At 46.7% G+C, this 26619-nt stretch overlaps 1 protein-coding gene and 1 pseudogene across 2 annotated transcripts; both read right to left on the bottom strand.

Annotated features, from left to right (window-relative positions):
- Nucleotides 1-813: 813 nt before the first annotated feature.
- Nucleotides 814-19032, bottom strand: MUC20 (mucin 20, cell surface associated). Of its 2 annotated transcripts, none has more exons than XM_029215408.1 (4): nt 18718-19032; nt 6425-7720; nt 3155-3246; nt 814-1659 (listed from the first exon to the last, which is right to left on the bottom strand). In XM_029215408.1, the coding sequence occupies exons 1-4, from the start codon at nt 18794-18796 to the stop codon at nt 1591-1593; spliced, it is 1536 nt and encodes a 511-aa protein (XP_029071241.1). In that variant the 5' UTR covers nt 18797-19032; the 3' UTR covers nt 814-1590. The 2 variants fall into 2 exon arrangements, with proteins under 2 accessions (XP_029071241.1, XP_029071240.1); XM_029215407.1 differs by lacking the exon at nt 18718-19032 and adding an exon at nt 11600-11828 and having other exon boundaries at nt 815-1659.
- Nucleotides 19016-25484, bottom strand: LOC114890290 (annotated as a pseudogene).
- Between the last annotated feature and the right edge of the window lie 1135 nt (nt 25485-26619).

Here is a 26619-nt window from a genome sequence, read left to right as displayed (position 1 = left end):
AAGCAGAGGAGAGCGGTTAGGTAGGCCCACTGAGAAGGTGAAGGAGGTGCAGGAGTTAGCCAAGAAGATATCTGGAGGAGAAGAATTCTAAGCAGACTGAGCAGTGCATGCAAAGGTCCTGAAGCAGCAGCATGCATTCAGGGAACAGCAAGGAAGTCAGTGCGGCTCGTGTGCAGTGAGCAAGTTCAAGAGGCTGGTGGAGGGGTGCAGATCGTGGACAGTTTTGCAGTATTGTAGGAACGTGGCTTTTTCTCTGAATGAAATGGGAGGGTTTGGAGCAAAGGACTGGTACAGTCTGTCTTACATTATAAAAAGACAGCTCTGGCTGATGTGCTGGGACTAGATAGGGAGTGGGGGGAAAAGGTAGAGACAGGGAGGCTTGATAAGAAGATACTAGTCATCCAGGTGAGAGATGATGGCAGCTTGGACCAGGGTGAGAGCAGTCAGTGGAGATGGTGAGGTGGGCTCATGTGCTGGGCATATTTTGATGACAATAGAGCCAACAGAATTTCCTCATGAATTGGATATAACATGTGAAAAAAAAAAAAAAGAAACAGAGGAATAAGAAATAGTTCCAAGGATTCGGGCTTGACAAACTGAAGGATGCAACTGACATTAACTGAGATGAGGAAGATGCAGGCAGAGCACGTTTAGGGGTAAGGTTAGTACTCTGATCTTGGAAATGTTGAATGTAAGGTACCTCTTGGTGGAGATCCACTCAGAGCCACCCACGTGGAGAGGCTGAACATATACATTAACAATGGTTGTATTACATACAACTAGACAACTCCAGACAACTAGAGGTGGGATTTTAGACATTTCTTTCTTTCTCTTCCCCCACTTCTCATTTCCTTTCCCCCCACCCCTTGGTTACTTTTGAATTTCTCAAAAATTTACATGCAAGTTTTACTTCTACAATAGAAAAAAAATAAGCCAAGTTTAATTTTTAAAAACAACATGACTTATGAGCTATGGGGGAGGAATAATTGAGGATTGCTTGTGTCAAAAACTTGAAATTCAAGTCCATTCAACAAGCATTCTCTGTGATCCTACTACAGGCCAGGTGCTCTGCTAGGTTCCAGGGATACCGAGATAAACAGATGTGGTTCCTGCTCTGAAGGAGCTCACAGTTCAAGAGGCTCTAGGGCCAGCCTCAGTCAGTGCTGTAATCAAGGTCCAAACTGAGAACCTGGGGAGCATGAAGGAGGGAGGTAGCAGTGAGGGTGCACAAAATTCCTGTACCATAAAAACGTGACCCTGGGCCACACTGAGTGTAATTTTAATGCAGGATGGAAGCACACAGCAGGTGACAGATGGGTGATCAGGTCACTCTTTACTGAAACACAACACACATGACAGGGGAAGTCCAAGGACATCTCTGGAACAGGCGAAGACCCCACCCCCTCCCTACACACGTACACCCAGGCATATGTGAGCCAGGGTCCCACTGCCATGACTGGGTAAGGCCGTGGCTTGCTGATCTACATGTGAACCTTCCAGCTAACATGGCTCCAGTCGTGCTGAGGCCCAGGCCACAGGCAGCACTGCCCGCTTCCACACATGGCAGTGCCTGATCACAGCTGATGTTCTTCAGCCCCTCCTGACACGCAGCAGGGAGACTTGGATGGAAGACATAAACACATGCAGTTTACGGTCGAGCTGGTGGGCAAAAGGGAACATATTAGGAGGCCAGCAGCACTTTCTGAACCTCTTGCAGGCTGGGCATAGGCTAGGTCCTTCATGCCATTTAAACCTCACAGTAACCTTAGAAAGCAGGTAGTACCAGCCTCATTTTACAAGGAAGGAAAGTAATACGGAGTACCTTACCGAAGGTCACACAGTTAGGAACTGGAATTCACACTCAAGTCTACGTGGCGCTCATGCTTGTTGTTTATCTGACCCCTGAGCCTTTCGCCAGTGGCCAGCTCCCAACAAGAACTGACACCCAACACTTGCATGGCCTGGTTCTTGCACCTCTGCTCCTGATCTGCTCCTATCTCCCTGGCTTCTTTCTGACCCCTGAAATAGTTTCCAGTTTGAAGGGCTCAGATCTGACATATCCTTGGCTTCCTTCTTCAACCAGGATTCACACTTGCTACTTGGATTATCCATGTGCAGTGGGAATTTGTCACTTATTTGGCTCTCCCACTTAAAAGCCCCATGCCATGTTCAGGGACCTCCTTATTATGGGAGTCCTGATAAGCCCCCCTTCCACTAAGAGAACTTCTAGGGCCCAAATATTCCCTCTTCCCATCATCCCCTGGAAGCAAGATGGGGGCACAAGAGTTATGCTGAGCTGACTCATTCTAACCTTCCAGTGACTCACACCATCCCCCAAAACCCTAACCCTAGAATTCCACCACTAGAAGCTTTGTCCAGGGATCTGGGTTTTAGGAGAATTTTCCCAACTTCTACAAATATAATCTGGGTCCCCATCTAAAGCGTACATCTATGGGGGTTTTTTGGTTTGTTTTTTGTTTTCTGTCTAATATCCCTATTTCCTTTGGGACCTTTCCTTCCCATTCCATGTGGTTCAGGTCGGGCTGTCAGTCATGGTGACCCTTCCAGGTCAATGAGATCCGTCCTTCCCTAGTACGATATGCAGATCTTGGGAGAGGTAAGTGCCTTGTGAATCTAGGGCTGTCACAGCCACATTTCCTTACATATGAAGAGACTCTGAGGAATGAAGGGAGCAGAGCTAAGAGGGGGAGAGAAAGAGAAAATCCTGATGATCCTGTTTGAGCTTCTGGATCCAGCCATAACTGAAGCTGGACAGCCACCTCGGTTTCTCAGCCAATACCTTGCCTACTGTATAAGCTATGATGAGTTGGGTTGCCGCCACTTGCAACTGAAGTCCTGCCTATCTGCCCATTTATAACATTGACCTTCTCCCAGGGGCCTGAAAGCCTGATCTTCCTAAAGCCTGAGGAAATTGGGATTAGGGAAAGAATCTTTTTTTACATAGCAGAGAAGGGGAATACAAAAACAGGCAGAAGCAAAGCCAGACAGGGATTTTTAGATCTCACTCCTAATACTCCATAAGAAAATAGACCCTCCCAAGTGTACAGTATCTTCTGTATCCTGGAGATCTTCCCCAGGGTCTCCAAGAACCTCTCACTCTCCTCTACTCCCCGGCACAGAAAGTGCCACTCACCTGCTGCATCAACCTCTCTGCCACTCTGGGGGCAGTGAGGTCTTCTGGGGAGGCCACGCTCAGCCTCAGGAGGAGGAAGCCTCCATCCTCACCTGCAAGTTGAGAACAGTGGGAAGATGAAAATATGGGTAAGTCATTTCAGGAATCAAGATATGAACTGTGCTACCCAGTCTCTGTCCCCACGCTGCATATGTGTGCTCACACTCATGTGTAAATGAGTCTGTGTTCACATAGGATCTTACCTCTATTCACTGCAAAGAGAAAGGATTCCTTCTCTCCAGTAACTGGACCCATCGTAGTGTCTTCCCAACAAGAGGGAAGGAAATGATGGCTAGAGGCCCCATCCACATTTGGAGAAGTCAAAAGAGTAGTGTGAGGAAGGAGAAATGAAAGTGGATCTAGAATGTTCTCAAGGTCTGGAGGCCTGGATGGGGCTGTTGGGAAAGGGGCCAGCCGGGGAGAAGGCTGCAGAGAGGCTGGTCTCTGAGGGGATGCACTCAGCCAGTGCTTCCAGCTCCAGGTTGGCAGAGGTCTTTCAATCCAGCCTTCCTGACTTAGCAGCTTGTAGGCAACTTCCGTCTTTTCTTGAGCCCTAATATGCCTGCCTTTACCTGCCACATTTTAGTCATTTCTTCCTGTTAGAATACTATTAGAATTGATCCAGCAATTGCACTCCTAGAAGTTTATCCTACAGAAAATAACACACATGTGAAAAATGTGCTATTTACTGCAGTGCTGTTTGTCATAACAAAATACTGGAAAAGACCTAAATGTCCAAAAAGAGTCATGTACCACAATATTCATTGCAGCTCTGTTTACAATAGCCAGGACATAGAAGCAACCTAAGTGTCCATCGACAGATGAATGGATAAAGAAGGTGTGGCACATATATACAATGGAATATTACTCAGCCATAAAAAGAAATGAAATTGAGTTATGTGTAGTGAGGTGGATGGACCTAGAGTCTGTCATACAGAGTGAAGTAAGTCAGAAAGAGAAAAACAAATACCGTATGCTAACACATATGTATGGAATCTAAAAAAAAGGTCATGAAGAACCTAGGGGCAAGATGGGAATAAAGATGCAGACCTACTAGAGAATGGACTTGAGGACATGGGGAGGGGGAAGGGTAAACTGGGACAAAGTGAGAGAGTGGCATGGACATATATATATACTACCAAATGTAAAATAGATAGCTAGTGGGAAGCAACCGCATAGCACAAGGAGATCAGCTCGGTGCTTTGTGATCACCTAGAGGGGTGGGATAGGGAGAGTGGGAGGGAGGGAGACGCAAGAGGGAAGAGATATGGGGATATGTGTATATGTATAACTGATTCATTTTGTTATAAAGCAGAAACTAACACACCATTGGAAAGCAATTATACTCCAATAACGATGTTAAAAAAAAAAAGACTTAAATGTCCATCCATAAAACACTGGTTAAATAAATTATGGTAAAACAAAATACCGAGAAGCCATAAAAAAGAATGGCCTTGTCTCAGAGATCTGTGTTTAACACATGCTCCATTTGCATGAAAAGGAAGATGAGAGATATTATTCTATATCTATATGATATAGTATCTATGTCTATATTATATCGATATCATATGTAGATATCCTCCATCTTCCCTCTTATGCTTCCATATGCATATGTCATGTCCAGAAGAGGATTCACAAGAAAGTGATACCATCAGTTACGGATATAAGGAAAACTGGGGAGCTGGGGGACAGCAATGGGAGAAAGACATTTTACGGTGTACTCTTTTGTACTTACTCAATTTCAAATCATGTGAATGTATCATCTAATCAACAAATAAAAGCTTTTTAAAATAAAAATATATTAATAAATTGAGCCTTTAAAAATAAAAGCACAACAGGAGACTGAGTTTTGGAATCAAACAGACTTGGAAGTCCACTGTTACTTTTTTACCATCTTTAAATCTATTTCCTCATCTGTCAGGTGGGGTGTAAGAATACCCACCTCATAAGGTAGTTTTGAAGGTTTAGTTAGAGGAGATAACATGCAAAGCTCATACAGTAGTTTACTGCCTGGCATCAGAGAGAAACTTCAGCTGGTGCCAATGCTCACTAGCTGTGAAATATTTTTATATCACCTCTGCCTGGAATACAAAAGATATTCAATAACGTGGTTGTGATTAATATTTTTATTTCACCCCCCAAAAAAGGCAGTGCAAGCTGAGGATACTGCAGGGATGAGGCGCGAGGAAAGAGTGATGGGAAGTGTAGGTGAAGGCTATAGGCTGACTGGGAGCTGGGCTGACAAGGCACCTCTTCTCCAAGAAATATCTGTTGTCTTAGAGATGTAGCTTTATTTATTTTTTAACGTCTTTATTGGAGTATAATTGCTTTACATTTTTCTGTTATTTTCTGCTGTATAACAAAGTTAATCAGCTATACATATACATATATCCTCATATCCCCTCTCTCTTGAGCCTCCCTCCCACCCTCCCTATCCCACCCCTCTAGGTGGTCACAAAGCACCGAGCTGATCTCCCTGTGCTATGCAGCTGCTTCCTACTAGCTATCTATTTTACAGTTGGTAGCGTATATATGTCCGTGCCACTTTCTCACTTTGTCTCAGCTTACCTTTCCCCCTCCCCGTGTCCTCAAGTCCATTCTCTAGGTCTGCGTCTTTATTCCTGTCCTGCCCAGAGATGTAGCTTTAGACTCCCAAACCTTTGCCCAATTTATTTATTTATTTTAAGTCACCATTTATGGCACCAATCCCAGCAAGTGCATCCAGTGAGCTCCATTTTCATGGGGTCCCAGCTGCTCAGAGGGCAGCAATTTGGGCCAGGTGCCCATATGGTATGGCCCTGGCTGAACCAGAGGCGTTCAGATAATGAGGGCTGTGTATTTTAAGTAAAATTTGGGTCCTTGCCTGGTGCACAGTAGTTACTTAACAGTCAACTCCGTAGAATGGCAGAGATGGAAAGGACTTCATCGCAACCTCCTCTAGCAACTGGTGGAGAAACTGAGGCCCAGAGAGGGAGAGGGACCTGTCCTAGGTCACTCAGGTTGTTAAGGGCAGAGACAAGATCCCAAACCATTTCTCCACACTTTTTCCATACACCACCTTAATTCTGCTCGCTACTGATTTTGGCAAGTACCACTAGAAGATCATGAAGAGGTGACATCAGAGACAGGGCTCAGACTAGGCCCCCAGATCCTTCCTTTCTCCCTACTTCCTAAACATGCAGACTCCAAACCCCAAATCCCCAAAAATCACACATGGGGGAAGCCGCTCACCTGCAGTAACATCTGTCAGACTTGTCTGAGCACTGGTGGACGTGGCTGTTGAGGGTTTCCCTCCAGCTGTGCTGGCTATCTTCAAGGTCTTTGCAGAGGCTGTGGTCTTGGCTAAGGTGATGTTTGTTTCTTGACTGCTGTTGGCTGTAGCCGGATGGACAGAAGGAAGAGGGCTCCTGCTGTTGGGAGCGGGCGCACTGAATGTGATGTCAGTGGTAGAAGTCTCTGAGCGGGTGGAACTCATGATGGTAGTCACTTCAGACAGGCTGTAGACCGTAGCTGAGAACCTAGCAGGGGAAGTCACCTCGCCTACTGTTGACGCAGTCCCTGTGGAGATTGTAACTGCTCCTGAGACCTCGGTGTGGCTTGTTGTCTCAACAGAGAGGGATGAGTTTTCTTCCAACAGGTTCATGCTAACTGTCACCAAGGTTCCACTGGGGGCCGTGGCCTTGGCGGCTGTTGTTTCCATTTCCGTGGTGCTACTGATGGTAAGTATGATGTCAGGTGTGGCTGATTCTGTGGTGCTGGCTGCTGACAAGGTCTCAGCAGAGGCTGTGGTCCTGGCGAGGTGTGATTTTGCTTCAGTGGAGTCAGGCAAAGCGGATGTCTCGGGGGTAGGCAGGGCCTTTCCTCCTGTGGGGCTGCGATCTATGTCTGAGGTCCCAGGGATGCTGGTAGTTGCTTCTCTTTCTGTAACACTGCAGTCGATCACCTCGATGTTGTTGATGTTGTAGGTAACCAAGGCTTTAGCCAGAGCAGCGATGTCAGATGACAGGGCTTGTGAGGCGGTGATGGCTGGAACTGAGCTGTCAGAGGAAGCGCTGCCCTCTGAGGACAAGGCCTCGGCTTCTGTAGAGGTGTGAGCTAATTTCAAGAAGTCTACCATGATTCTCTTTGCCTCTTCAGAGCTGTCGAAATTGCAAAGGGTGTCAAAGGCGGCTTTCGAGAGCTCAGTGCCTGTGACAGTCTCAACTGTGGTCATTTCACGTCCCGTGGGGCTGCCGCTTGTGGCTGATGTCTCCATAGGAGTGGTGATCACAGCCGAGGACTTGGAAGGCATTATTTTTATGAGGGCCATGGTCTTGTTTTCCCTGTTCTCTGCTACTGAAATGGTGCTGCCTGGGAGGAAGGTCGTATCAGAGGTCTGGGTGCTTAGGGTTTGAGTTTCCAAAGAGATATGGTTTGACATAGAGGTCTCAGTGAGGTCAGTGGTCTGGAAGACTCCCTCTGAGCTCGTCCTGACCCCTGGAGTCACAGCAGGCACTCCTGTGTGGCCTGGTTCACTGGTGCTGGGGCCTGTATTGGGTAAGACCAACTTTGTGAGCTATGAGTCCCAGGGCACTGACTTCACACAAGCTCTTGTGCTTATGCCCTGGCTACTGCTGGGAGGAAGGTGGGGAGGGAGACTGCTTTTACCCTATTTTTCATCTATATATTCAAGGAAGAGGAGGCACTATTGGGAAGATCAGGCCCATGTGGCAGCCACGGTACTGGGATTGCCCTGAATGATGTTCTCTGATGGCCCACATGAGGCAAGCAATCCCCAGAATCTAGTTGATTATTGGTCTGAAACCATCCGAGTGAATGTGTAGGGCCAGGATCCAGCTTCAAGGGGGAGCAAAAAAGGCAGAGGACCCAAGTGAGCCAAGAACTGCATAGCAGGGACCATGACTCTTAGAACTTTCTGGAAGAATCTTGTCACTTTCTTTTTTTTTTTTTTTAATGTTTATTTATTTATTTATTTTCTTATTAGTCATCCATTTTATACACATCAGTGTATACATGTCAATCCCAATCTCCCAACTCATCACACCACCACCCCCTTGTCACTTTCCTATCAATTCTTTTCTCATCCAGTGACTGTTTCCCCATGGAAGTAAAACACTTCAACCACAAGAAACATCTGTGGTTTTGTGTTGAGAGGTAGCTGCGGGGATTGGAGGAGAGGAATTTCCTGGACAGTGTGGGTGATGGCTGCTGCAAAAGAGGGAAGCAGGCAGAGCCCCCAGGGCTCTAGCAAAGGAAAAGGGCAAGCTGCCCACCTGCTCAAGCCTCTCCTGAACGCGGGCCTTAGACGGCAAGGATGGAACCCCAGAACGCCAGAAGTGATGAACCCAGCGTCTTCCACAGGAAACAGGGAGCCAGGTGAAGCAAAACTGTACTTTTTAGAAAGATGCTGCTAGCGTGTCTCCCCAGGGCAGGATGTCTCTGCTCACTGGACCGACACTCTGAGGTCGTGTGAGTGGAGGGCCAGCAGGCACACATTGCCCGGGGGAGGCTACAGCAAATATTTAGGAGCTGACAAGGGTGCCTCTCTTGTCTACAGAGGGAGAGGGGATCTCTCTGTATGTAGGCCATGGTGCCTCTTGAGGAGGGTTGCCAGATTTAGCAAATAAAAATACAGGATGCCCAGTTAAATTTGAATTTGAATTTCAGATAAACAAGGAATTATTTTAATGACAAATTCTTTTAGTATGTGTATTTCTCATGTAATATTTAAGACATACTTATACTGATAAACTCATTACCTGAAATTCAAATTTAGGTGGACACCCTGTATTTTATCTAGTAACCCTACTCTTGGAAGGAAAAGATGAAAACATAAGCACCCTTTTTCGGGGTTCTTATGGTTTAAGATGGTCTTTCCTGAGACCTACTGGTCCCAAAGTACCCAAGGGCCCAAAGGAGGGCCAGGACCATTTGGTCACCTCTACCTAGGGTGTCAGGACAGGTCCTCGGCTTGTCCTCTTATGTCTCCCATTGGATAATGAAGCATCACTGGGCCAGGAGGCAAGAGACTGGGTTCTAGTCCCAGGTGTGTTGTCTACCAGCTCTGGAGTCTGATGATTTACTGGTGCAAAAACTGACTCTGTCCCCTACCAGCAATGGCCTCATACCTGCCTTGCTGTGGGGGTGAGGACCAGAGGGGAAGGGGAATGGGGAAGCCCTTACATTCCAAAGCCTGCAGGGGGTTATTAAGCATCCCTCCCTGACCATGTCCTTTCAAGGAGTCACCTGAGAGCACACAACCTACTTTCATATAGCGAGAGTTTCAGGCTGTACCCACATGAGGATTAGGTGGTCATGGCACTCGCTCTCATTACCTGTTCAGTGCGGTCTACCTACACACACAAACCACGCTTTTACAGAAATATACTTGCTTCTCTCTACTTCAAAGCCCAAGATACTTCTCTGAGCCTCTCAGTCCCCACAGGTGGAGGCAGAGCCCTTCTGCAGCCGCCCACACAGCCTGAAGCTCAAGCTGTGGGGTCTGACCACTGACCTCCCCTCACACATTTTCTTCCTTTCTTGGGAGCCTTGTGGGGTCATCTTGCAGTGAAACCTCCTCATGCTTCCCAAACCCATAGCCTCTTCATCTCTGGAGCCCTCACAACCCCCCACACAACTCTCTTACCCACTGGGGGTCTTCTCAAACAGATCAAAGCCCACCCTGGCTCTTTACAGCTCTAGAATGCTGCAGCTCTCCTGACCCATTCCTCAAATCAAACTGGTGGAGAGGAAAACATCTGGACTTGGACTCTGAGTTCAAGTCCCCTCTCTGCTGCTTGCTCTGCTGCTTACCAACCTTGTGACCTGGCCAGTTCTCCCAGCTCCAAGCCTACATTTTCCCATCTGTGGAATGGAGCTGGGGTACCTATTTCATAGGATTGTGAACATTACATTAAATTAAATGTCAAATGTGCAGCACAGGACTTCCCTGGTGGCACAGTGGTTAAGAATCCGCCTACCAATGCAGGGGACATGGTTTCGAGCCCTGGTCTGGGAAGATCCTACATGCTGTGAAGCAACTAAGCCCACAAGCCACAACTACTGAGCCCACGTGCTGCAATTACTGAAGCCCGCGCGCCTAGAGCCCATGCTCCGCAACAAGAGAAGACACCGCAATGAGAAGCCCGTGCACAGCAACAAAGACCCAACGCAACAACAACAACAAAAAAAAAGTGCAGCACAAGCCTGGTAGATCATGAGTGCATGCAGGAGGCAGTGTGGTCCAGGGGTTAGGTATGTGTGGAATAAAAGCCTGGCTCTGCAGACAATTTACTTAATCCCAGTAAGAAGCCTCAGTCTCCTCACGGTGGGTGGGGGGCTGGACGAGAGTAAGAATGAGAATTGTATCTCTCTCACAGGGTTAACTGTGAGGATTAAAAGGATAGTGATGGCTGAGTAGAGTTGCCTGTGCTATACAGTGGGTTCTCATTAGTTATCTATTTTATACATAGTATCAGTAGTGTATATATGTCAAAATGTCATCAAACTATATATTGTGTTACAACTTTTTTCATTCAATAAAACGTTATGGGTATATCCATGTCAAAAAAAAAAGTGATGATCACAAAGAAAAAAAAAAAAAGATAGTGGTGGGAGTATATGGGAAATCCCTGTACCATCCTCTCAATTTTGCTGTGAAGCTAAAACTGCTCTGAAAAATAAAGTCTTAAAAGATAACGCATGGTAATGATGTGTCAGTGTAGCTTCCTCGATTGTAATACATGTACCTCTCTTGTGAGGGATGTTAATAGCAGAGGAGGCTGTGGGGAGGTGGGCAGAAGATACATAGGAATCTCTGTACTTCCTGCTCAATTTTGCTGTGAACCTAAAACTGCTCTAAAATATAAAGTCTATTTTTACAAGAGATAATGCATGTGACAAGCCTCGCACAGTTCCTATTACAGATCAATGTTCATTCTCTTCTTTCATAAAAGCCTTGCCTCTCTCAGAATCCACCCTCCACAAGCAGCCTGTGACAGTCAGACTTTTCACACAAAAATGGGTTTTTGAAGGAAATCCATGCTAGAAAATAAACTTGGAGGAGAAAGAATCTTGTCAAGCCACATTCTTAGGCTTTAATCAGATTTATCACCAGCCTGCACCTCCCTGACCCCCACAATCTCCCCGCCTCACGTACTCACACCCTCACAGGCATAAAGACAAACCAACAGCAACCTCACATTTGTATGGACCGCAGAGTCCCACATGCTTAAGCTGACCCAGTGCCATTGCATACTATCAGCCATACTAATACTTCATGTATATAGCTTTATGGTTGATGATAACTAACCTGAGAGAGCTACCCTCACCCACAAAGGGCTGCAGTACAGAAGCTCTCACCCAGAGTCAGGAGAGAAGCCCACAGGCACCCTCTTGCCTCCTTACCTGCGGAGCTCCTAGGAGCCACAGCCACCCAGCAGAAGAAGAAAAGGGGCAGAGCCAGGCCCCAGAGAAAGCCCATCCTAGCTGGGGCTCCGGCCACCATTGCCCAGCAGATCTGCCCACTGCCTCTTGCTGTCACCTTTTCCTGCTTGCTCAACCCGCGGAGCAAGGGCGGGCCACCTGCTTAGGTGTGGCTGGGTAGTTTCCAGGATGTAACCAGGTGATCACAAGTGCACAGGCTGAGAGCTGGCAGGTTGTGTGTCAGGGCTGACAAGGAGCTAACCCTCCTGCCCCCCTTGCCCACTGACACCCCCCTCTCTGAAGTTTGGTTTGAAGATATGGAATCATTTCCACAGTGATATTCATCCCCTGGGTCCTGCAGGCAGGGAGGCCATGGAAGATGGTGTTTCACACACATTTCCCCCTTCCCACAGCCTTTCCCCCCTCCCTCTCCCCTTGTGCATGGGGCTTTGACTTCTAGTTGGAGAAACATGGATTTTATTCCTAATTCTAGACTTACTAGCTCTATAATCTAGGGCAAATTGAAGAACTTTCTGAACCTCAACCTCCTGATCTGTAAAATGGGCATAATCCTTACCTCACTGGGCTGTTTCATGAGGCTCACATGAGATAAAAAGGCTCTATGGGCTTCCCTGGTGGCACAGTGGTTGAGAGTCTGCCTGCCGATTCAGGGGACACGGGTTTGTGCCCCAGTCCAGGAGGATCCCGCGTGCCGCAGAGCGACTGGGCCCGTGAGCCATGGCTGCTGAGCCTGTGCGTCCGGAGCCTGTGCTCCGCAGAGGGAGAGGCCACAACAGTGAGAGGCCCGCGTACCGCAAAAAAAAAAAAAAAAAAAAAAAAAGTCTCTAACAGTGCCTGCTACATACTTGGTGCTTGTTGAAAACATATACATTTTAGGTGCTCAGTAAATGAGTGAAGGCCCTGATGTCCACTCAGATCCTCAAGCAACAGAGAGAAGGAACAGCCCCCTGAGGTCTGCAGGAGACAGCTCTCCAGTGTGGGGCAGGACTCTGATCCCTAACATCCTTCCATCTTTACATCCTGTGATCCTGCATCCCAGCCAGAGGCAGGATCATGTCTTGGGCCAGACTGGAGGTGTGGGGTAGGAAGAGCACAGCTGGGAGAAGGGAAAGTGTAAGTGTGCTGGTCTGAGTCCCCAGGCCTGGGAGGAGGGACACTGAGGGTGATTACTTAGGAAACCTTGGGGATTTGGCCACAAGACGGGGAATGAGGTTGCAGAATGTATTTCCAAATGCCCTAGTGAAGAATCTTATCCCCTCAAAGGGCCAAGGACATAAGCTGTTATGGCCACAGCCAGTGGCCAGACAAGGTATCTTGGGGATTTCAGGGCAAGAGTTTTGTGATGAAAGCAGCTCCAGAGTAGAGGAAAGCTTGCTGAACAGGTGTCAAAAAAATCACAAAATCTCACAGCTGGAAGGAAATTTAAAGTGGAATCAGAAGGTCTAGGTTTGGGACTTCCCTGGTGGTGCAGTGGTTAAGAATCCGCCTGCCAATGCAGGGAACACAGGTTCGAGCCCTGGTCCAGGAAGAACCCACATGCCGCGTAGCAACTAAGCCCGTGCACCACAACTACTGAGCCTGCGCTCTAGAGCCTGTGAGCCAGGGCTACTGAGCCCGCATGCCACAACTACTGAAGCCTGCGCGCCTAGAGCCTGTGTTCCGCAACAAGAGAAGCCACCGCAGTGAGAATAACTTATCTTGGATAAGTTATTTGCCTTCTCTGGGCCTCTGTCAATAAGACCTCTGAGGTCCTCTTGGCCATGAAGTCTGAGGTCCTGCATTTGGTGTGAGCCACTGTCTTCTAGAACTTCACCCTCCATTGGGATAAAGGGCTCTGTGGCCTAGAAGGAGAAGGGAGTCATTCTAGGGCACGGGGGTGGGATGAGGGGAGGAAGACTCTATGAGAGGAGACTGAGGGGTCTGTCTGGGACGCAGCCCAGCACCTGGGGTCAGGGATCTTGGACCCCAGTTCCAACCACACTGTTAATCCGTATAGTACTCCTGCCAGGCTGAGCCCTTCCACCCTCCCATTCAACCTCAGTCCTTCACTTTATAAAATGGGAGAATTGATTTCCCCTTGGGGGGTGGGTAGGTGGGGAGAGGAGGCCCCAGGGCCATAGCAGTGACCTGAATTCTGTTTGACCCGATCTAGTAATGAGTGATCTGGTGTGACTCTTCACCCTTGAGAAGACAGAGGAGAAATCCAGAAAGAATGCAACTCCTTTGAGCCGCCTCCCTCCCCTCCTGGCCCACCTGCCTGCCCCACCCTAGCGGGGAAAGGGACTTCCTCATTCTAGCGGCCAGTGGCTTAATCTACAGACCGAGGTACTCCAGGTGCCCTTGCACCCCCACCACAGACTTCCCTTCTCCATTTCCTTTCTCTTTTCATCCTCTAAGTGATCAACAGCTCAGCTCTAGCCCAGTTGTCTACGATGAGATCTAACCAGGAACCTGCTAGAAGGGAAGCCTGGCTGAGTGCTTTCCTGAGTTTTGCTGAATTTTGTCTGGTCCATCTTCCCCTGTATCTGGGGGAATTTCCAAGCCTGGACACATGACTGTTGGCCCTGGGGGCATAATAGTCTTATCCAGAAAGTTCCTGGACATTTTGTTCAGCCCAACTCAGCTCTCACCCTGAATGAGCATAGGAGGCTAGTTTTATTAATTTAGCAGACATATATGGACCACCTACTAGATGCCAGACACTGTTCTAGGCACCCAGGATACAGCACTGAGTAAAACAGATCCCTGCCCTCATGGAACTAACTTCCCAGTGAAAGGAGATGGCAAACATTAATAAGTGAACAATAAAGGGATGAATATTATGGAAAAAAGAAAAAAAAAAGACAGGTAAGAAGAACCTGGTGTGTGTGGCGTGGAGAGGTGAGGGACAGATTAAAGTATCAAATAGCACCATGGGATCTGAGCAATGACTCCAAGCTGGTGAGAAAGTTAACCAAGTGGATACGTGGGGAAGAACACTCCAGGCAGCGGAACTGCTAGAGAAAGATCCAGAGACCTAAGGCAGGACCTAGTTCAAGAAGCACAAAAGAGGGCGTGTGGCTGGAGCCACGTGAGAGGGCAGAGTTGGGGGGCAGGGGAGCAGGGTGATAAGACATAGGTGACAAAGGGCCTTGCCAGCCTTGGGCGCTGGGTTCTTGGAGTGAGGTGGGAGCAGCCCCTGGGGAGTTTTGAGCGGAGGAGTGACGGGTTCTAACCTGGGTTTTAGAAGGACCACTCTGGCAGCTGTGGGCTGGAATAGAAACTGGAATAGAGTTGGGACGCTTTTGCCCTAGTCCAGGTAAGAGAGGAGGGTGGCTCTGACCATAGTGGTACCAGAGGAGGTTGGAGTTGGTCAGATTCTGGATATATTTTGAACGCAGAGCCAACATGACTTCCTACCAGATGGGTGTGGGCTGTCAAAGGAAGAGAAAAGTCAAGAAAACTACAGACTTCTCAGCCTGAACAAATGGAAGGATGGAGTTGTCACCAGCGCCATTTGGGTCTGTGTTTGTTGGGAGGAAAACCTTTTTCCTCTTCCAACCTGGGTCCAGTGACTGGAGGCCTGCAACTTAACTAAGAAAAGACAGATGAACAGGAGAAAAGACAACGTTTGTTTACACGGGCACCAGGGAGCTGCTTAGTAATGAGTAACTCACTGAATAACCAGAGACAAAGGGTTCTACACCGCACTTAACAAAGGCATAGGGCTTAGGACCTCTGTGGGAAAATATGGAAGGTTCTATTGGCAGTCTGTCTCCACGGCAGCTAAAATTGGCTGGAAAATCCCTTGGAGGGAGATTTATGGCAGCTGTATTTTTAGAAGGCTCTGTTTTAGTCAGATAAGGGAAGTTCAGATAACATTTCTTTCTGCATCTTCTGTAGGTCAAATGTTTCCTCTTTAAAATAATCTTTATACCAACTCTGGGGGTCTGAGTGGGTCCCCACAGGTTCAAAATGTGTAGATAAGGAGAGATGGTGGGAATCATTTAAGTTTGCAAAGCCCTGAGAATGGACCCCTCCATACCCTAGCCCCTATTTCCTTGGGTTGTAGCATAGAAACCTCTAGGGAGCCCTCTCTTCTTTCATTTCTTTTATTAGGGTACAACCAACATATAGTTAACTATGCCAACCTCAAGTAGTATACAGCGTGATGAATTTTTACATGTGCTTACACCCAGGATGTATTCACCGCTCAGATCAAGATATAGGACACTTTCAGCATCTCAACAGGTTCCCTTGTGTTCACTTCCAGTCAGTATCCCTCCAAGGACCACCATTCCCACCTCTATCACCATAGACTGGTTCTGCCTATTTTTGAACTTCATATAAATGGGATTATGCACATATAATTTCTTATATCTGGCTTTTTTCTCTTAACATTATGCCTGCGAGACTCACCCATTTTGTTGTATATAATGGCACTTCATTCTTTTTTTATTGTTAGGTAGTATTCCATCGTATAAATATACCACAATTTATTTATCTACTTTCCTAATGATGGACATTTGGATTATTTCTAGTCTTTCACTATTCTGAATAACACTGCTATCAACGTTCTTGTATGTGTCTTGGGTATATATATATATATATATATATATATATATATATATATATATATCCAGGAGTGGAATTGCTGGGTCATGTGTTTATCTTCAGTATACAGCATCGAACAGTTTTCCAAATTGATTGTGCCTGCTTATACTATACCAGCAATGTATGAGAGTTCCAGTTGCTCCACATTCTCATCAACACTTGGTACCACAGGTCCTTTTAATTTTAGACATTCTTGTGGATTAAAAGAATCACCTGTTAACACTGTGATTTTAATTTACATTACAGGAAGCCCTCTGCTTTCTCAGGGCTTTGCCCAGGTGGTATGCCGCTGCCAGGGAAATGACTTTCACAGGGAAGAGGTTTGAAGAACACAGGGAGGGAGGATGGAGAGCCAGGTAGAAATAAAATTTGCATGCACATGTGCACACACCTGCACACTTGACTAGCGAGGAATCTGTGCCAGTACTGGAACATCTATGGGGACCCTGTTTGGGATGGGGGATAATGTAGGAGAGACAAGTGAAGGAGGAGATGGAGTTTCTGGGCATTTGGAAGGAGAATGAGCACTGACCCAAGAAGAGGAAAGAGCCCACAAATCAGCATCTTTGGGCTCTCTATGAGGCCCACAGGATGATCCCAGCTGGAGAGGCCACATCCCACAGAGCCTCACCTGAAAAACTCTTCCTGGCAAGGGAGATCTCAGGCTCTGGAGGTAGGAGTGGGGCTTTCCCAAACAGGGCCCCGGGCTGTCTCTCCCCGAGGCTAGCAGGAGATAAGGCCAGAAATGTGCCTTGGGGCTGTGTGGTGGATTTTGCATGCTATGCATGGGAGGTTAGCCTTATTCTAGAGACAATGGGAAGCCAGTGGTGGTTTCTGAATGGAGAGCTGGCAGAACCAGAGCTCTGCTTTGGGCAGTACAATGTGGTACAATGTGGGTTGAGACCAGTTAGGGCAAGAGGACCAGGACTGTGAGGCTGTGACCTAGGACTTCAGCAGTGGGACGTAAAGGGGACAGATGTGGACTGTGTTGTGAAGCAGAACTAGAAAGCCTTGGCACCTTGCAAAAGAAGACCAGGGGCAGAGAGAAGTAAAAGATGACCCTGAGGTTTAGAGTCCAGGAAGCTGGAGGACAGGGAACCATGCACAGGACAGGAGGAAGAGCAAATGTGGGAGGAAAGGATGGGCTTGGCAGACCCTAAAGCCCCTGGCATCATTTTTCTAGTGCTCTGAAATCCTGCACACGAGGAGACCCCAGGGATGCCACTCCCGGCACACCAGAGGAAGGTACCCTGCCCCTCCTGTCACAGTGGGAAGAGAAGGGGGTGGGCAAGAGGCCACAGGGCTCAGGCCAGGCTATTTTAGGACTTACAGGCAATACTATGGAGCCCAGGAAGGAACACTGAGAAGAGGGGCAAGAATTACTTAGCCACAGGGCTGCTAGGTTCTTACTTTCTACTTTCAAGAAATGTTTGCTATATTCAGTGTAACCATCACAAAACAATAAATACTGTGAGCCAAATTTCTGTTTTATAGTTTGTATGGCTGATTCTATGCACATTTAACAGTGTTTACGACAACAGCAGGTTTCCGTTTTTCCTCTGGTTGAACCAATGGGGAAGCACACAGGGTGGCAGCTGGGAGACAAGCACCCCTGGGCCCAGTGATCATGGCCCCAGGAGGGGAGGCTGAGCTTTGTTCCAGGGCCCTGCTGGTACCGAGTGGGGGAGAAGCTTCAGGGAGGCGTCAGGCTGTCTTCTTGAGTCCCTTCATGGAGATGGAGAGGGGCTGGTTTGGAGAAGCTGCCAGACCTAAGTGAGCAGTAAGTGAAGGCTTGTTGCCTCTCCAGCTTATTTACATTTCCCCAAATAACCGCTCTCTCTTGTTCATCCACCAAGAACCAGGCCCTTCCACAGCGGCCCTACAAGGCAAGCTCTAGGACACAGATGAGGAAAGGGAGGCTCGGAAAGGCTCAGAAGACTGAAGGCTTGAGGTCAGCCAGGATTTGAACCCAGGTCTATCTGGCTCCCAAGTCCAAGCTCTTTCCATCGCGCTATACTGCCTTTCTTTCTGCCCAACGCTGTAATATGCTAGGGTGGGGGCTGAGGGCTCTCCTCTAGTGCTGCGCAGAGAGCTGGACAGGTCAGGGCTGAAGCCGGGACACAAAAGGAAAATAAAGAACATAGGGCAGAGAGCAGCAAACCACAGTCTGTGGACCAAATCTGTCTTGCTGCCGGTTTTTGGTATAGATCACAAGTTAAGAATGTTTTTTACATTTTTATACGGTTGAAAAAAGTCAAAAGAAGAATATTACTTCATGACACATGAGAATTATATGAAATTCAGTGTCAGTGTTCATGGGCAGGAACCCTGGCTTCTACCCTAAAACTGTGGCTGCAACAGTGCTGCGACCAGCTCAGGCTCTTTGCCTGCTTTGGTATTTGCTCCTTGACTTTGGGGCTTGGAGGCCAGGGAGGCAGGAGTAGGTTGCCAGCCACCCCTTCTAGGAGCATCTCCAGGGCACTCACCATGCTTTGCATCCAGTCTAGATAGCTTCTGGCAGGGCTTGGGCGGGTTCTCCTTCCTCAGCACCACCTGCAGCACCATGCTGATAGTTTGAGGAGCGGAAAAACACAGGTGAAAGATCCTGTCCTCATCCCTGCCTCCCACCGCCTGCTGCTGCCCAGTACCCCCAGCACCTCTCTGCAGACTCCTGTCTGCCCTCAGAAGTCTACATGGGACAGGTCAAGAGGCATCTGTACTGCAAGAGAAGCGGGGACAGTTAGGTGCAACACAGCCACCCTATTTCCCCACCCTATTCCCCAGTCACCAACAGCTGAACCTCTCCTTGTGGGACCTGCAAAAGTGGCTCAGAGGGGAGCAGCAGGTGGCAAGGAGCAGTGGGGAAAAGAAAGTGGGGAGGAATGTGTAGGCACTTTTGATATGAAATGGACAGAATGCCAGGATCTTGGGAATGTCAAGGACCTTAGAAGCCATCCAGTCCACACCCTGGCCTTGGCCTAAAATACATGCAAGGGGCTTGCCTCTGTCAATCACAGCATCCAGCTCTGCTGGGGGTGGAACGGAGCCTGCATGTGAGTTACCAGTGTTGCAGAGGGCACGGTGATCCAGGCAGCGGTCTGGTACCACATGGCAGAATTCATCACAGTAGCAGCTTCCTCTCCTGCAGTGGTGATCCATTCCAAGGCAGCAGAGGGGCTGGGGTTGGGAGCAGCTGCCTGGAGAAAAAGGGACATTAAAAAGAGACAGGGTTTCCCTGGTGGCGCAGTGGTTGAGAGTCCGCCTGCCGATGCAGGGGATACGGGTTCATGCCCCGGTCCGGGAAGATCCCACATGCCGCGGAGCGGCTGGGCCCATGAGCCATGGCCGCTGAGCCTGCGTGTCTGGAGCCTGTGCTCTGCAACGGGAGAGGCCACAACAGTGAGAGGCCTGCGTACCGCGCAAAAAAAAAAAAAAAAGAGAGACAGATTTAACAAATGGTGCTGGGACAACTAGATATCCATATGCAAAAGAATGAATTTGGAGCTCTACCTCACACCATATATATAAATTAACTGAAAATGGATCACAAATCTAAATGTAAGAGTTAAAACTGTAAAACTCTAGATATTGTCATGACCTTGGATTTAGCAGTAGTTTTTCAGGTATGACACCAGAAGCATAAGTGACAAAAGAAAGAATAGATAAAGTAGACTTGATCAAAGTTTTGGGCTTCTAAGGATACTATCAAGAAAGTGAAAAGACAACCCATGGGATGGGAAAACATCTGCAAACCATATATGCAATAAGAGAATTTTATTCAGAATATGTAAAGAACTCTCACAAACTCAACATAAAAAGACAAATAACCCCATTTTAAAATGAGCAAAGAATATATCCAAAGAAGATACACAAATGGCCAATAAGCACATAAAAGGGTGCTCAACGTCACTAATCATCAGGAAAATGCAAATTAAAAACACAATGAGCTACCACTCCACATCCACTAGGATGGCTAAAAACATAAACAAGTGTTGGTGAGGATGTGGAGAAATTGGTACCCCACACATGGCTAGCAGAAGTGTAAAATGGTGCAGCCACTTTGAAAAATTGTTTGGCAGTTCCTCAGAATGTTAAATGTAGAGTTACCATATGACCCAGCAAATCCACTTCTGGGTATATACTTAAAAGAATTGAAAATATCTGTTCACATAAAATCCTGTACATAAATGTTCATAGAAACATTATTCATAATAGCAAAAAAGTGGAAATCATTCAAATGTCCATTAACTGATGAGAGGATAAAACAAAATATGGAATTTCTATACAATGGAATATCATTCAGCCATAAAAATGAATGAAATGCTGATACATGCTACAACATGGATGAACCTTGAAAATGTTACACTAGACGAAAGAAGTCAACCACAAAAGGCCATGTATTATATGATTCTATTTCTGTGAAATGTCTAGAACAGGCAAATCCATAGAAAGTAGATTAATGGCTGCCAGGGGTGGGAGGTGTGGTGAATAAGGGTGTGACTGTTAATGGGGACGGTGTTTCTTTGGGAGGTGATGAAATGTTCTAAACTTAGGTAATAGTGTTGGTTGCACAACTCTGTAAATATAGTAAAAACCATGAATTGTATATTTTAAAAGGATGACTTTTACATTATGTGAATTGTATCTCAATAAAGTTGCTATTAAAAGGAGAGAGACAGGACTTCCCTGGTGGTGCATTGGTTGGGAGTCCGCCTGCCGATGCAGGGGACACAGGTTCGTGCCCCGGTCCGGGAGGATCCCGCATGCCGCGGAGCGGCTGGGCCTGTGAACCATGGCCGCTGAACCTGCGCGTCCGGAGCCTGTACTCCACAACAGTGAGAGGCCCGTGTACCGCAAAAAAAAAAAAAAAAAAGGAGAGCGACAGAGCTAAGAGAGAAGAGTGAGCAAGAAGAGAGACAAAAAGAAGAGTGTGACAGGGGAGTGACAGCAAGGAAGACACAGAGGCAATAGAGAAAACGACAGAAGAGTTGTGAGAAGAGGGACGTAGAAAAACCCCACAAAGTTAGAGGAAGTCCTCCAAGGTCGCTATTCACAAAACAGTTTCACCAACCCCAATTCCTACCATTTCCCCAAGGTGTTCAACTCAATTGTTATTATTATTATTTCGATTTATTTATCTTATTTTATTTTTGGTTGCACTGGGTCTTCGTTGATGCACACGGGGCTTTCTCTAGTTACAGTGAGACGGGGCTACTCTTCGTTGCAGTGCCTGGGCTTCTCATTGCGGTGGCTTCTCTTGTTGCGGAGCACAGACTCTAGGTGCACAGGCTTCAGTAGTTGTGGCTTGCGGGTTCTAGAGCGCAGGCTCAGTAGTTGTGGCTCACGGGCTTAGTTGCCCCACAGCATGTGGGATCTTCCCGGACCAGGGCTCAAACCCATGTCCCTTGCATTGGCAGGCAGATTCTCAACCACTGCGCCACCAGGGCAGCCCTCAACTCAGTTATTATCTGATCATTCCTTATCCACTACAAGATGAAGGGGTTCATCTTCTTTAAGACCGTGGCCCAGGTAACCTGGTGAGTCTTTGGCTCAGAGCAGAAGGGGCCCCAGTACTCTCATGCCCAGGACTCTCAATGTTGTTTTCCCTTTACTTTACCTTGACCTTCCCAATTGCCTCCTGTTAGGTTAGCACCTGCCTGGGGCTTTGTTTAGGGATAAGCCTGACGACCTTCCAAAGTCCAAAGGATCAGCAGAGAGCGGGCCTCTGAGGGGATGCGGGGTCAGGTGTGGCTAACCCAGCCTGTTGTGGAAACAGGGGCCAGCAGGTAGGTGTCTGGTGAAAGGGGGGCAGTGGTCCAGGGAGGTCAGATCTCTCAAGATGATGGTGGGCTGGGCTGGAATGGTGGCCTCTGAGTTTGGTCTGGCTTCTGCCTCATGTTCTACTCAGGAGCCTCCTGCAAATGATCAGTTTCCATTCTCATATCATCCCCCTTCCCACTGGTTCAGTGTCAGGTTGTCACCACGACCAGGAAACGATCAAAGGATTGGAGCCGGCAAAGAGCCCCAGGGACCATCCAAATGAGGGCTGTACCCCATTTGGGGGTCAGTGATCAAGTCAGTGGTCATAACCAGCATTTATTTTAACAGTTTGGGATGGAGTGGAATGGAGTGGAGTGGAATAGGATAGGATAGCATAGGATAGGATAGGATACAAAATATCTACATATATTGTATATTGTATATAGAAGTGTAAGTTGCTTGGGGTTCTTTCTGAAATTTTTGTGTTTTTCTTTATATGTATGTAAGTATTGGATCACAGCGTAAAATATCTCTATTAATGTGGACCGTGGCCAGAAAAGTTTGAAAGACACTGATCTAAAAATGGAAAAGCAGCGTTCACAAGCAGTGATTGGGTGACAGCTGGGAGTGGAACCAGCAATTTTGACTTTCCCCTTGCTTTTTCCACCACATCAGGCTCAGGGCTTTTTCTTTCAAAAAGCCTTTGGTTGCACTTGCCACTGCTCTGGGCCATTCTCTAAAGATCCTGCATATTCCTGCTTTTGAGCCTTTAGTCAAGCTGTTTCCTTGATTGGAAGGCCCTTTCCTCTCATAGCCACTAGAAGAAAACATTCTTATCCTTCAAGGTCATGATTAAATTCAACCTTCCCAGGGTTGCTAACGAACCAGCTTGTTATTTTGAGAGTGATAAATGAAGAATCATTTATCCAGTCTTTCCACACAAACCAAATAGTTGACAAGGGAAAGGTCTTCTTTATAGAAGAACTCCAGCTAACAAATGCAGAATCAATGGTAGAATTAGAAAACCACCATGTGGCAATCCTTAATGAAAAAATGGATCTAGGTAACAATCATCAGTGGAAGCTAAAACCATTAGAGAAAGGTCGAGGGGGAACTTTTATAATGGACCTACAAACGGATGCATCTGGCTGATCAAGTTTAACAGCAGTAGAAGTGAGATGACTAGACATTGCCTGTCTCCTTCTCCATGCAATAGGTAGTACAAAGCCTCACCTACAGAATATACTTACCAAAAGAAATGAACCTTAACTACCAGATTTCAGGAAATGCAGGGGACAGAGGAGCACCCACAAGGATCCAGTCAGACAAATCCAGAATTCAGGACAGTCTACAGGACAAATGACCTGGTTTCTTCAACAAATAAACAGCATGAAAAAAAAAGGAAGAGAGCTGATATAGATTTAAAGAGACTTAAGAATATAACAGCTAAATGTATGTGTGGACCTTGTTTGGATCCTGATTCGAATAAGCCAGTTGCAAAAAGGACTTTTTGATAGTTGGAGAAGTATGCACACTAATAGGTATTAAATGGTAGTAATTATTTTAATTATTTCAGCTCTGATAAGGTATTGTGGTTATATATTTTTTTAATATGGTGGATAAGAATTTGGTGTTGATAATTTTCACGCTAGCCAATAGGTCCATTGGGTTCATTTAACTATCCCCTCTACTTTTGTGTGTTTCAAATTTTCCATAATAAAAATTTTTTAAAAATAAATTTGATCTATCCTGAGAGGCCTTCCTACATCCCCCCAGCTGGGACGTAGGTATTAACTGCATTTCCTGGGATTAACTTTTTCCTCTTACTTTTAAAATCTATTGATTTCAGTTTCTAACATAGCATTAATCCCTGTCTCCATTATTGTTACGATCTTTTTCCTGAAGGTATGTTTATCTGCCTTCCTACCAATTGGTTGAAGGCAGGAAATGTATCTCTGTAGTTCTGGTGTCAAATAATTTATACTTAATTTAATTTAAAAGAGCTGCATTGGACTTGGGCTCACACTTGAGCTCCCAGGGTGTCCATAGGCCAGGACAGATTTACAGTTCCTGACAGCGCTGACTGGTCCCATCAGAAAAATGACAGTGCAATAAGGGAAAGGAAGTCCACCCCATGGTGACCAAGCACCCATTCACTCACTCATGCATTCATTCATTTATTCATTTTATTCTATTGAGTGACTCTCTGAGCCAGGTACCATGGTGGATCATGGACATACATTCCACTGCCCTGTCCAACCCAACCCTCCAAAGAAACACCTTCTAAGAGCTCGGTCTAGTGAACAGAGTGTCATCATACTACAAGTAACCAGAATGTCATCATACTGTATGGTAAGTGCTGCACCACAGGTAAGAGGAGAGAGCCGCGGGGTTGGTGGAGGGCCAGTGAGCCCACCAGGAAACAGACTCCTGGTGAAGAGGTGGTAGCTCAGGGACTCCTGTGTGACCATCTCGTTGGCTTCAGTCTAAAAGGCTTGTAGAAGTGACAAGCTGTGAGGCCAGGAACAGCCCCAAACAAGGCTGGGTGAAGAACCCCATGCTAATAGTTGGCACCCCTCCAGAACAACACTCTTTAAACCTGTTTGACAGTTTTATAGAGAAGAGGGTGAGCCCTGCTGGGGCAGGGTGTGGAAAGGGGGCACTGGGCAGCCTCCCCCTCCCCTTTACAGTTCCCAGTGATACTGCTCCAGCCCCCAAATTGCGAACCCCACTCAGCAAATCTGAAGCCCCGCCCTTCCTCAGAAGTCCTTTTTACAAGCAATTTATTAACACATCTGTTATTACTTAAGCATGCACCTTGAGGCTCCCACCCCTACGAAAAGTATTCCTAGCAATGACATCTAGTTTTCTCCCAAAAGAGGTTCTGGTAGATACAGCTTTCTCCATCCCATTGGATTTCCAGGAATATTTTAGCAAACCAAATGGGTTGGTGCCTGGTAGTTGCCCAGTGAGTCTGCCTATTAATCTGGATCTGGGCTTGTCATACCACCTTCCCTCTTGTAACACTCCCATCCCCCGACAGTGCACATTCCAGAGCCCCCTGCTGCCTCTACTCATAGGCACCTCTTCTGGACATTCCTCTTGATTACCCAACCAAAACAGACCTTCCCAAGCGAATCATCCAAGGACAACTTATAAATATGAATGTGGGTACACAGAGAAGCCACCTTAAGCACTGGTAGATGCTTAGTAAATGTCTGAATAAATGAATTATTTAATTAATGAATCAGTGAACATAAGGAGGTGGATCATGCCAGGGACAAAAATGGTTGATTAAACGAATGAATGAATAAATAAAAGAGACTAGAGGCCAGGTCCCCTCGACCTGCTAGCCTGGCTTCTCACCTGTCTCCTGGTTTGGGGCTGCAGGGCTCAGCCACAGCAGGAGGAGGAGAACCAGCCACATGGCTGCAGGCATCAAGCAGAGACAGTGTTTCAGGGACCGAGGCCAGGACTTTTAATACCCACCCATCCCAGTAAGTTCATTTGGTATCTGCACCCCCAGGGAGGAGCCAGCTGGCACCTGGGCAGTCACTGGCAGGGGCAGAGGTGGCACCAAGCCAGGGGCACAGGTGTCCCATTTGCTTGGAATAGCTTGCCCAAGCAGAGGTAACACAGCAAAAAAACAATTCTCCCATCTCCTGGGTTTTCCAGGCCTTTGGGAAGAGCAGAATCAGAGAAACCAGAGTGAGTGCTGTCAGGGATTGCAACCTCATCTTCCCTTGATTTCATCTGCAAAGACCCTATTTTCATGAAGGTCACATTCACAGGTACCAAGGATTAGGACTTGAACAGATCTTTTGGGGGGACACAGTTTAAGCCACAACAGTAATAAAATTTTATTTTTCACATTTAGGTCTTTACCTAGAATTTTTCTGTGTGTTGACTTGAGGTGTGGATCTAAAATAATTTTTTTTCATATGGATAACCAGTATTAAATAATCATTTACCAAATAATCTATCACTGCCCTATTGACTTGTGATACCACCTCTGTGGCATATCAAGCTTCCTTATATGTATAGATCTATTTATGGACTTCCCATTTTGTTTCGTTGTTCTAATTTGTCTTTTCCTACACAAGTGCCACACTATCTTAATTATGATAGCTTTAGAACACATTTTGATGTCTGTTAGAGCAAGATTATTCTTCTTAGCATTTCCTTGTCTATTTTTAGCCCTTTCCATTTCCATGTAAATTAATATATTTATTTTAAATTCCCTTTCATATTGCTCTAAATTCTGTAGCTCCTGGAGAATTTTCCTATTACATCTGCTGATTCTTTCTCATGGCAATTTATAACATCAATTTTTAAAATTAAACTTTTAATTTGAAATAATTGTAGACACACATGCAATTATAAGAAATAATACAGACACAGTCCACATACCTTTTACCCCATTTCCCCCAATGGTAATAGCTTGCAAAACTATAATACAACATCACAAACAGGATGCTAACATTGAAAGAGTAAAGATACAGAATATCGCCAAGGATCCCTCCTGTTGCCCTTTTATAGCCACATTCACTTCCCCCCTGCCCCCACCCTCTCCTTAACGCCTGGAAACCACTACTCTGTTCTCTGTTTCTATACTTTTGTCATTTCAA

Source organism: Monodon monoceros, unplaced genomic scaffold, assembly GCF_005190385.1.
Source record: "Monodon monoceros isolate NGI ecotype Baffin Bay Population unplaced genomic scaffold, NGI_Narwhal_1 Super_Scaffold_11, whole genome shotgun sequence".
Lineage (NCBI taxonomy): Eukaryota > Metazoa > Chordata > Mammalia > Artiodactyla > Monodontidae > Monodon > Monodon monoceros.
This window is presented reverse-complemented; position numbering and strand designations above follow the sequence as displayed.

What these genes read in the sequence shown, in the direction of transcription:
- MUC20 (XM_029215407.1), bottom strand. Translation starts at nt 11,699, where the DNA reads ATGGTGGCCGGAGCCCCAGCTAGGATGGGCTTTCTCTGGGGCCTGGCT. An exon ending in GGCTCCTAGGAGCTCCGCAG is followed by an intron (nt 7,721 to 11,599) that starts GTAAGGAGGCAA and finishes TACCCAATACAG; the next exon opens with GCCCCAGCACCAGTGAACCA. An exon ending in CAGAGAGGTTGATGCAGCAG is followed by an intron (nt 1,660 to 3,154) that starts GTGAGTGGCACT and finishes TTTGCCCACCAG; the next exon opens with CTCGACCGTAAACTGCATGT.